The sequence below is a fragment of the Pelodiscus sinensis genome, chromosome 11 (genome assembly GCF_052426305.1).
Source record: "Pelodiscus sinensis isolate ZL-2025 chromosome 11, ASM5242630v1, whole genome shotgun sequence".
NCBI classification, from domain to species: Eukaryota; Metazoa; Chordata; order Testudines; family Trionychidae; genus Pelodiscus; species Pelodiscus sinensis.
In genome coordinates this window covers 5,055,934-5,068,341 of record NC_143062.1, presented here as the reverse complement: position 1 = coordinate 5,068,341, position 12,408 = coordinate 5,055,934, and the positions used below count along the sequence as shown (strand labels likewise).

At 43.8% G+C, this 12,408-nt stretch overlaps 1 protein-coding gene across 2 annotated transcripts in view; it reads right to left on the bottom strand.

Moving 5' to 3' along the window:
* Positions 1 to 12,408, bottom strand: part of VGLL4 (vestigial like family member 4) — a 155,785-nt gene that overhangs the window by 34,033 nt on the left and 109,344 nt on the right. For both annotated transcript variants that reach the window (XM_075939633.2, XM_006117609.4), the window contains one exon: positions 11,728 to 11,917. In XM_075939633.2, coding sequence (XP_075795748.1) covers positions 11,728 to 11,917 — 190 coding nt within the window. The remainder of the gene's footprint in view (positions 1 to 11,727; positions 11,918 to 12,408) is intronic.

Genomic DNA, 12,408 nt, shown 5'->3' with positions numbered 1-12,408 from the left:
CATGACCATAACCATCAAGTCAATTATTTCTGTATCTATGTCTACACATCTATACTAGGGGAATGCCCAGGGCCGGCCTGAGCCATTTTTGTGCCCTGGGCAGCAGGCATGTGGCGCATGCACGGACCCGCCCCGGGCTTGCGGCACCTGACTGACATGTATGGGGTGCTGCGGCCACGCCCCCAGGCGGCCACCTATGGGGGGGCGCCACGCACCTGGGTGCGCGGTGCCCCTTACCACTTCAATCAGGCGCCCCCCATAGGTTGGCGCCCCAGGCACCTGCCCGGCTACCTCCCCCTCCTTAATCTGGCCCTGGGAATGCCACTCCTCTAAGTCACAAGCTGGTTGTGCGATAAAGCACTAATATGTGTACAATGTTTTGTGCTCTTTCTGAAGGAGATGGAAAGTACCCCCTCTTCCCCAATAAAAAGCTACCCATGGAGTTGGGTTAAACACATTCTGCTTACAAGTCAACATTCTCAAACTGACTTATAGCTGCCTACAGCATTCAGTGAGGAAAGATTTGAGAGACACAAGCAAGTTTTGTAAATATAAGGTCTCTTGCTCAACCAGGATTTGGCATCATGACAGAAGGTGGAACAAATTCTGATCCTGATTCAGGAAATCACCCCGCTCAGGAAGCACTGATTTCTCAAATTCAGACAGACTTATGTTCTTAAATCTTGGGCTTCTGTGAGGTTCTTATAGTGACTACTAGATTACTGATCAAACCCATTACACCACATGCTCGGCTTTTTGCTGATAAAAGAGTGCACAATATGACAACTAAGGTGGAATTATTTATTAATAAAAAATGTATCTGCATTTCTTGGCAGCAATTTGGGGTCTTTTTGCAGAAGTAAGGTGAGGGGAAGGATGCTGAGTTTCAAATTGCCCCATTTCAGCCATGTAATCATTTGAACAGACTGCTGCCTCTTTAAAAGGATAAGCCAAGATCTAATCAATAAGACCTACACTGTAAAAGTTCCACTGATATCCTGGAGAATTACAGATCCAAGAAGGTCTCATTGAAAATGTTGAGTTGAGTTCAAAGACACGTCAGAAAGCAGCCTAATGCTAGGAAGGAAATTCTGGGGGCTCTGGACTAGGCTATATTACACTTTGGTTAATAATGTAATCTCCATTAAAAAGACAATGTACATGATTCTCTGTGAGATCTTCAATGTTCTGCAAGTAGGGTTGCCAGGTGTCCGGTATTGACCTGGACAGTCTGGTATTTTCGCCTTCTGTCCGGTAAAAAAAAAAAAATCAGAAAATACTGGACACCTAAAATGTCCGGTATTTTCTGATTTTTTTCCCCCAGCCAGGAGGCGAAAATACCAGACACCTCGCAACCCTACGACACTCTCGGCAACTGGGCCCACCCCCTGGCCTCCCATCCCCAACACCCCAGCCCTCCCGGGCCCTCTGCTTACCAGGTTCCGCAGGAAAGCTGCGTTTTGGCTTGATCGAGAAAACTAAATGGCCGCCAACAAAAAGCCTAAAGACCAAGGGGGAGCAATGCCTTCCCTGGGTCTTAGTGCTTAACCGCTCCCCTGTTCCTATCCCTGTTCTGATTCTTCAGGCACTCTGAAAGGTGCCATGATGTTTTAATAGTTAATGTATTTATTTATTTATTTTCTTAATAACTCAGAGTTTTTTTTCCCCCCCTCAACAGCTTTCCTTTTGTCCGTCCACCCCCAACAGAATTTTTTCCCTGGTGTTTTTTTTGGTGGGGGGCGGGGGGAGTATTTTTGGTTAAACCATCTGGCAACCCTATCTGCAGGGTACTGGGACAATTAGACTGGACTAGAGAGCAACATGGGGGGGAGCCAAAAGACTTGCCAGGCCCTTGGGAAAAGTAGAAGGGACAGGGCTCACTCCTTGAAGGGATAGGGCCTCAAACAGAAGGGCCGGGGCTGGGCAGCCGGCCCTCAGCACTGCACAGACCACACTATGTGGTGACCCAGTGGCAATTTAAAGGTTCTGGCGCTCAGGCTGCTGCCGTTGCCACAACAGCAATAGTGGCAACTGGGAGCCCTGGGCCCCTTTCAATCACTGTGCCCCAAAATAGTTCTTCCCCTCCCTATGGGCAGGCCTAGGTACTTCCTTCCTCTCGGTGACCTACCAGTGCCCAATGGGATCCTACAAACTGCAATACAGAAATCCAGTACAACAATATATGAACAGAACAGCAACCTGCACACTCTGAAGTTACTTACTTTGATGGAGCTGGTCTCAAACTTAATTTGTGAGAAGGCATTTGTCTGAGCAGAATGTAAGTGTGAAGACCTGAGCTTTGTCTTATCATCTCTTATGTCCACAAAGCAAAACATCCTTGTAGGGGGTGGAGGCATTTTGGTGTACACAAACTCATTTTAGAGACAAGTCTGTGTTGACATAGCCTTGTTGCTAAAAGCTGTGTAGTATAGACCTACCCTATGATAAGCCAATTCTTATGTAAGAGAAGATTAATCTTCAAAAGTGTGCTGCACAGCTGCAATCTGCTGCAACAGAACTATGAAATGTTCATATGCAAGTTCATTTCAACAACAATCTTAATTCTGCAAATTTGAATGAACTATAATTAAGAGTTATAGGGGGAAACCGTTTAATATTTATATGTATTTAGCATGGTGAAATCCCAAAATAAAAATATTAAATTTCAATCTGGGGTAATCTGCAGGCAGATGGAAAACAACAGTTTCTTTCCAAATATATTTTAGATGGTAAAACTGATGTACTACTTTGCCAGTAAAACAAAATCTAGATGACTCTTTAAAAGGTAAGTATCAATTAACACTTTCATTTTATCACAAAATATACTGATCTGATCCAACAATTTGCTAAGATAGAAAACAGTTTACAGTCATCACACTGCAATGATTTTACCCACTGTACATCGCCCCCTATAATCATCCTCAGGCTACAAATACAGAGAAAAGTTATGCACATGAGAATTCCTAATTAAAACAAAAAACGGCATGTCACTTTTTTCAACCTCTTTAGCTCTTTGTGCCCTGGGCATTTGCTCATTTGATTTGCTAGCTAGCAAAGAAAATGTCATGAAAAGGAATTGCTATCAGGCTTCCCAGCCCTCTGCAAGGACTCTTAAGGCAGAAATGATGCCTGCTGGGAAAAGGCTGATGTCAGCTCTTAAGAGCTCCCTGCAAGGATAAGGAGGCCTTTGTTTCCAGCTGAACTGTGAAAATGAGAAAATGCCTCCAGCCTCACAAACAAGAAACCCACACAACACAGGTCAGGCTTGAGACCTTTACTTAAAGGTACAACACTTCATTAGTGTTACACTTGCATCACAACAGCCAGATACATTTAAAATTAAGTAGGAAGAGCCATAACAAAAAAACAAGTTTCCTTTAAAATCTACTACATATGAAAGAATTTGTCTATTTGACTACCTGTTTGTTCAAGAACGCCTCCTAAACGGTAAGAGCGAGGCCCACCAAATTCGGTAACCAGCTTCCTCTTATCATAACTTAAAACAAGGTCAGGGTTTCGTTGTGCCAGGAATACGGAATGTGCCTGGAATGGGACTGCTTCTTATAAACAATGCAGAAAAGTGACAGAATCACCAGGCAGGTGAAAGGGGTTGGCTGGAGATGCTCCACCCACCTGGGCCGGGAATGCCCCAGACCCAAGCCTCCCACCCTAGCACCCTTTAGTGAGGACAAAGGAGGGGGAGGCTGAAGCCCCACTTTGATTTGTACAGGAATATTTCTGGCTGTTCCCCTTCATCAGGGAACATGCGGAAATTGCACAGTGTCCTGCATTCCTCACCCTGGTTGGGGAATGCTAGGGGCAGACAAACCTTGCACCTGGCCCCAGCGAGGGGACATACACCCCTCCCTTGCTTGTGCCAGCTGAAGCTGTAATAGCCATTGAGAGGTGCTTCTCATCTGGCCCCAAGCTGTTGCGTGAGAGAGAGCTGGGGTAGTCCTCTCTCCCTGAGGCAGCCTGCATACTGAATCCCTCAGCCCTAGCCCCACCCCAGAGCAATGATTTAAATGAAGCCTGTATATATTCATTTTATTTTTCAGAAAACAAAATTCAATTGCGTTAAAGATCCAAGCAATGTCAAGTAAATCTTCTAATATACATTTATTCTGCCACTCGGGGGCAGCTCGTACATATAGGCGAACGAGGCGGTCGCCTAGGGTGCCAAGTTAAACGGGGCGCCAAATGGTGGTGCAATATCATTGAGGGGTTTGGAGGTGGGGGTGCCGATTGCATGGTTCGCCTAGGGCACCAGTTGCTGGCAGCTAGTCTAGGGCCACCCCTACTGCCACTGCTACTTAAATCTATTTCCTAATTATTCTCTATAAGATCACAGAGATTTAGTGGAAGAAAACAGCAGAATTTCTCACTTTTTGGTTTAAAATGATGTGCAAAACACCTTTCAATCCAGCTTGGCATGTTAGAGGATGGTTTTAGATGATACATAATTGAGAGAACCAGAGAGACAGAGACAGAGACAGAGACAGAGAGAAAAGATTCTAAACTTGCCATACTTCATAGAAAAAGCTGCAAGAATAATTTTTTCCCTTTCACCCTCACTAGCTAATTTTAGCCAAACAAGCATACCCAAATTTAGAGATGTCTCATATATAGAAAAATCAATAGATATAATTTATTCTAGATCATAAAGCAACTGGCAAATAATGGTCCCTATACATTACAAAGCTGAAAAGCAGGACAGACATTTAATTCTGGAATATCACGTACTGAATTTTTAAAATACTTAATTGGAAGGTCCTAGTCATGTTTCACTTCCCAGGCTGCAGAGAATCAGTTCCCCTGAAAACCACAGCCTTTGTTGAATTAAACCTTTGTCTCAAGTTGAAGGAAAGGGTTTCCAATGCACATTTTATAGAACACAGTAGAGTTGCCAGGCCATTTTGAATCATTCTCTCTATCCCAGGTGTTGAAATAAACATACCTGTGTACGCCATTCAATAATAAAAAGTCTTCCCGTTGGGGTATTATTTACTATGAAGAGGGAGTTACACTTGAGTAGGGAGCACATATCTCCAGATCCATTCAGAAATAAATTGCTGCCATCCTGGAGTTTGTGTCAAACAACTTGTGCAGTTCTCAAGTGTTCAGATGGTTGAGTGATGGGGACTGCACCAACACTCCTGCTTAGTGCTAACATCAACTAACTAGCAGAAGTTCTACCTTTCGAACATATATGGTACTTGCTGCAGGTCAAATCCTGGTCAGTCATGCTCACTGCCACCATATGCTCCCATGGCCAGGATGAATCTATGACTACTTATTTTCAGCAAGCGACAGACACATACAAGACATGATGAGAGTTAAAAAATACATACAGCCCATCTAAAGTACTTTAAAAATATACTGTGGTTGAAATGTCTGCAGTTGATGCAAGTTGATGCATCTCCTTGGGTTTCTTCCTTGCAGTGGGTGGCAGTGTATGCTTTGGCTCTCCTCATGGGGTTCTGCCATAGGAGTTTGGCTTTAAATTTACAGCATGGTTTGTACACACAGGTTACCTTGGGGATATGTTGAATTACACACCAGGTGCACTGGCCATGCCACCTCCCCAGAACAGAGCTGTATACACTTAGACTATCCACTTAAAGGAGCCTGTAACCCAGGTCCCACTGGCAGAAACCTGGGAGTACATCAGACCCATTATACATGTAATATGGGTATAACACCAACTCAAAGCAGTGGAACAATCTTCTATTTTGTGGCACAGAAAATATACGTCCTTTCCCTATGTAACCCCCAAGGAGATTACTTAGATTCCCGGGTCTCTGTCTGCTGGCAGCTCAGGGAGAGGCACACTGAGTTTGCCTTGGCTCCCCCTCCCTATCAGGGGCAGAGTCAGCCCGGCAACCCATAGGGAATTCAGGAGGGGAAGGAGGGCCATTGTTGAGGGGAGTCTGGAGCCAGCCAGGGCAAGGGGAGGACTGGCTGTGTGGGAGCCAGTAAGCCCCAGGCCTGCATGCAGGGTTCCCCCTGAGAACTAGCCTGTAGGGACCTGAAGGCAGGATCCCTCAGCTGGGTTTATGTCTCCCCTGTTGATTCCCAGTTTGTGGAGTCTGCTGGGAGGCTTCTCCCGCCAGGCTGAGCTGGTTCTCCGGCTCCCTGGGTGAGACCAGTCACTGCATGGTCAGCTCTGCTCTGTCTGCTGGTTTGGGGTGGCTGCCTGCTGTGTGTGTGTCTGAATGCTGGGGTAGGAGATTATAGTTTGAATTTTGGTGCAGTTGTGCGGCCTGCACCTTGAGCCCTGCACCCCTTTGTGGTGAGGGGAAATTCTGGGACCGAAGCAGCCTGGTTCCTGCCTGAGGAGGATCCCTGCCAGAAGAGACCAGCCCCTCTGCAGTGACTGAGTCATCTCTGACCCTGAGGCTCATTCATGGAGTGTGTGAGTGCACCATCTTTTAGTTAGTAAGTCAGGGAATTTGTTTGGGGATTTTATTACCTGCTGCATATTAAACCTATAGAGGGATTTACCACTTGTGAGTCCTCTGGGCTGTACTGGACCCAGTCAGCCTCACTGCTAACCTTCTGCAGAGAAGAAATTTGTGGTCATAAGTCATCAAGGGCCCCAACAAAGTACGTGTACCAACGGGACACTAACCTTACAGTTGCTGGGCACCGGTGACCCTAAAAATAGTTTTACCCTGTTCTATTTGTCTCCTGTTTAATATAATTGTGTTTAATTGTGTTTATTATAGTGTATGTGTTTGTGCTATTTTCTGGGAGTCTCCAACTATCTGGCAAGTACATGGGGATTCCCCTGGGTTAGAATTTTCCTCCCAAGCTGCCCTGGTAACTCTGCCAGGAAGGAGTGAGGATGGTGGAGGCACCGCCAAATAAATCCAGTGGAAAAAATAAAGTTGAGTAGGTTGCGGGATCCAGAAGAACCCAGACCTATCTATCAAAACCTGTAAGCAGATTGGCATTAAAGAAGGTAACCAGGTAGAGAGGGGGCGCTACACCTTATTCCAAACCTACATCTTTTATTTTAAAAAGGCCTGAAAAAAAACTTAAATTTTATAATCTTCCTCTCTATCTTCTTGTCTATGCTTAATACAATTAATCTTGCCATCTAGTCTTCAAAAGAACAGTTTCCATATAACATGATATTGGCAGCAACAGCAGCTAAACATGAATTATTTGTTTTTCTAAATGAAATGCTGCCAAATTATCGTTTCCAGACCCTTCATGCCAGAAAACCGTTGCTGCCAATAATGCTCCATACAATACTTCTCTCCTCTAATACACCATGATGTTTTTAGTGATAAAATAACAAAACAAGCTTTTATTGCAGATGCTTAATTTTAAGTCAAAACTTTGTGTAAGCCTTTTACAAAGTATTATCTAATGCTAACTTAAGATTAAGTACAATCAGAGACAAAAAAAGATGGAAAAATCTGGAAATCATTAGAGAAATGTAACTTTTTTGTTTATAGTACAAAATTCAGGGAGTGTTTGTTAATTTTTTATTAGAGACAGCTGAAAGGTCTGAGATTTGTGACATTTGGTTTAAAGAATTATATATTATCTGCTAGAAATTTTGTAGATTGCAGTGATTTTTTTTTCTCTGAACCAGAGGTCCTTGTTAAAATATATTATTTGATTCATGCCTTGGGAGAACAGGACAGACAATACCAAGGCCGTATTATTATAGGGAAAGGCTTATCGTTCCTATACTGAGCCACTGAAGTAATCAGTCTGCTGGACAAAAGTGTTATCCAGAAAAAACAAGACTTTTTAAGATCTCTCGCTCTCAACCCACTTTGAGAAAGCTGCTAACAGACTGCTCCAGTTTGTTTATTTATTGGCTCTGCAACCATAAAGCCTCATGGTTCCCATTGCAAACGGCCAAGAGGAGCTGCGGGAAGCAGCGTGGCTTGGGCCACTGATTCCTACAGCTCGCCTTGGCTGCAAACGGCAAACCACAGCCAATGGCAGCCATACTGCAGAGCAAGTAAACAAACTGGAACGGCCCGGCAGCAGCCCACAGCCCACTTTGAGAAACACGGATCTAAGGCAAGGGACAGCATAAGGCAACTGACTACTTTCTAGTTTCTAGAACTTTAGCTTTGAAGACTGTGACACTACACCCCCGTATTTGTTATGGAAATGTGTTTTTAAATATGCATACATAGAACTGAAATATGCTTTATGCAGAATGGGGCTTGTAACCTATCGTTGGAGTGTTTGTAATCTCCTGAATTTGTTAATTCTTTTTGTGTGCGTGTACCATTTCTGATTTCTGATTTGAAGTAGAAATATATAGCATAAATCTGTTTATTAATCTAGGCGGGCTAGTGACAACCATTATTGATACTTAAGGAACGTTATGGCCTGGTGCTCAAGACAGGGATCTGTGGATAATCTTGTTTTTCCTTTGAGCCTGTACTATATAGTTGATCCTGTCAAGTCGTGCCCAGATCACCTGATGCTGGAACCCATTTTGATGCGGTACTTTTCCATGGGCCTGTGAAAGGGTTGAAGCTGAACACAAAAGATTCCCGCTTTGGGCAATACCTATTTATAGGCAGGGAACCAAACAAAGGGGGAGTGGGCAAGTGGAGGACATCCCCTGTTTACCACCAAGATGCCTGCTAGAAACATCTCAGACTGAACAAGAGGAAGGATCAAGCCCAAGCTAGGCTGCCTAGGTTGTGAGAAAAGATGATCAAAACTTCTGTTAGGGTAAGGAATTGCACTTAACTAGTTTCTTAGAGTAATCAGCTTATCTGTCATGATTGTTTTGTCTTTGTTTAGTAATTTCTTGTATCACTTGCAACCACTCAAATCCTACTTTTTATACTTAATAAAATCACTTTTGTTTATTATCAAATCCAGTGTAAATAATTGTTACCAAAAGGTGGGGAGAGAACAACAGCTATGCATATTAAGGATGTTAATGGGTAACTGGTTAAACTGTTACCTGGCAAGCATCATCCTTAACTGGCAATGCTCACCGGGTATGGAGCAGTCTGCAGAGAGGGCAGTGGCAGCGGCAGCCCCCTTGGGCACGGGAGCTGGGTGAGGCTGCTAGCAGCCAAGTTGAAGTAGCTTCTGCCTGTGGCAGGAGCTGCTTTACCCCAACTCCAATGGGCAGGGGCACTGATCTAACCCCGCTGGAGTGGCCCCCACCATCTTTTAAATGGGTTAAACTGTTAAACAGTGTTAGAACTACGTTTAACCGTTTAGCCAATTGGACGGGATTTTACACCCCTAGTGCAGATCTCTCTGTCATTGAAAAGGGGAGCAAACTTTATGAGCTCTTTCTGTGTAAAGCTTTTATACAGAGTAAGAGAGATTTATCTGGGGTTCTGTTCCCATTGGGGCTGTGCATCAGAGTGTTGTGTCAACCCTGAGAGCTGTTCTCTGTGTCAGTGTTATTCTGCTGGGAGGCTATTACTCTAACTCAGTGGCTTTGCTGGGGAAGACCAGAGCTTTTGGCTCAGCAGGGCAGCATGATGGGGCACCCCACAGAGCAGGTGATCAGCCCAGTAGGTGACAGTCTCAAGGGGTAAGTCTACACTAGCCCCCAGTTCGAACTAGGGAGGCTAATGTAGGCATTCGAAATTGCAAATGAAGCCTGGGATTTAAATATCCCGGGCTTTATTTGCATGTTCCCGTCCGGTCGCCATTTTGAAATTCCACTAGCCCGAAGTAACTGCCTGCAGCTATACGCAGCAGTGAAACGGTAATTTGAACTAAGTCCTTAGTTCGAATTAACTGTTACTTCTCCTGGAATGAGGTATAACAGTTAATTCAAACTAAGGACTTATTTCAAATTACTGTTTCACTGCTGCGTGTAGCCGCGGGCAGTTACTTCGGGCTAGTGGAATTTCAAAATGGCGACCGGACGGGAACATGCAAATAAAGCCCGGGATATTTAAATCCTGGGCTTCATTTGCAATTTCGAATGTCTACATTAGCCTCCCTAGTTCGAACTGGGGGCTAGTGTAGACTTACCCAAGGGGATCACTATGATCCAACCCATCACAAAGCCAATTTAGGCTGCATGTGAATTTGTAAGTTCAAACATCCCCTTTTTTATGGCCTGCACTGTATACAGTGATACAATATACATAAGTGCTAGTTATGTTTTATTATATTTACAGCATGTCAGTTTTGAAAATTACACATTTTCCATTAAATAACATAATTCAAGATGGGCATAAAATTCTCCATCCTTTTTTTAAATTGCCATAGAAACATAGTATTTATTCCTCCTCCCCCACCTCCCCCGAAGGCTAGCATTCTCATTGGCAAGGAAGATAGAGAAAGTTAAGTAAATAGTTACGTTTTAAAAAAGAGAAGGAAAAAAAAGCCATGTTGCAAATGAGAAGTCTTCTTCCCCTTGTGAGCTTTCGCTGTTTTGCATTACTTCAGTGCTGGATTCCTGATCTGTAACAAATTCCAAGACTGAAGGCCCAGCCTCTGACTAACACTATGGTGATTTATTTGAGGATAAATACTTCTGTCTGGGTCTTGTGACTGAACACAACAGTCCAAAGCAGCGTGGAATGTGAGGAATGCAGAGGGCCATTTCAGCTGAGGCAGCAGGGAACAGTATGCAGTTATCAAGCTACCTCTGACTACTGAAGTACTCTGATCACTTCCTCCAGTCAAATATGAACGGAATTCACTAAATCTGGACTTCATGCCAAAGAGAACAGCACTCCCAAGAACAAAGCAGAAATAGTACCTCAGTGACAGTTTCTCACACACACACCTTCTCCATATATTACCTGTATGGAAAGTTTTACCTCCTAAGGAAATGCATTGTCAGAGTCTGAATATGATCATATAAATAACTTCTAGCAACAACTGCAGCCTGTCCAGTTGTCAGGTTGGAATCTACTGAGCAGCTGGGCTCAGAGTCTTTTGGCCCCAGAAAAACGTCAAGCATGTCTACCTTTTTTCCCCCCCAAGGGTAGAAAGCTTAAGGGTGGAGCATGTGGAGGGAACTAGGGGTGTGAACATGTACCCATTTATACAATTAACCAATGAGCCTGGGATCATCAGTTAATCCTAACACTGCCCCCACCTCGCTGCTGTCTCTGATACATAGGAGGCTTGGGGGACAGGCAGGGATCCAGTATGCACAGGAAGCTGCCTTCCACTGCTGCTGGAGCCACTTACTTCCCCCACCCTCATGCTGCTGCCTCTGTATCAGAGGCAGCAGTCTGAGGAGAGGGAGAAGTGGGAGCCAGTGTGTGTGGGGAGCCAGCTTTTAAGCCATCTCCCTGCACATACCAGTTTCCGTGGAGCCACCTGCCACCTCTGCTGCTTCTGATAGAGAGGCAGCAGCAGGGGGGGATAAAAAAGGGGGGAGCACTGACTCCTGCCAGCCCCCTCCCCGCGCATATGAACATGTAACTGCTGTGAATTTCAGCGGTTATACATTTACAAAAATAAATCATCCCTACAGGGAACAACTATACATGATCTAAATATTAGGATATATATGGTCAACATCACTCCTACTACCTGAGGCTATAAAACAGTTTTAAAGCGACATATAATCCTCTTGATCATCATGCAGTCCTTCTTCCCTTGATATGAAGAACAAAGGAAAAGTCTGGCCCTAAATTCAAGGTATATTTTTAACATTTAATTAAAAAAAATAACATTGTAATTAAAGGGATAGCTGTGGCACTAGAGTCTATTTGGCTAGGAAATACAGGAATTAAGAGAGAAACTTACAGATGTGGGTTGAACATTCGACTCATTTTAGATGCATGTTCGTTTTCACAGTCTAACTCATCATCCCCTTGGTCCATGCTGAACTTTCTCTTGTTGGGGCTGATGGGAGGAGGGCCTGTTCGATGGTTCGTTAAAGCAGAAGATACTGGAAGAGACTGCATTCGGGGCTCACCTCTGAGAGCTGCTTCACCTACAGGAAGAACAGAAGGTAAAATGAACACAGAGAAAAAAGCATGCCCTTTTAAAACAGCTTTTAAAGGGAAGTGTTTGACACAGTAAAGAGGTACAAGCCACACTGAGCATGTTCAGGACATGCTGAAAAGGTGCTTAGAAGCCATGTATGAAGGCATCATTCAAAAGACACACCTTTCAACCAATAAACTGGTTAGGATCCAGTTTAACAATGAAAATGCTGGAATAAAGTAATAGTTGATAAATGCACAACAGAAAGGGTAGTTTACTCACTGTGGGTAAACCTAAATTTTGAGCCTATACAGTCTTAAGTTTTTTGTTCAGTTTTTTGTTTGTGCTATAAAGTAGGCTTTGCTCCTTCTTTATGCGAATATCTTTAAATTCTGGGACTATAATTCACAATTGTGCCAAATACTTATCATATAAACTATTTACTGAATAAACGTTAATAATAATTTGTAGTAATGTTGCCTGAATTAAGCCTGTCAA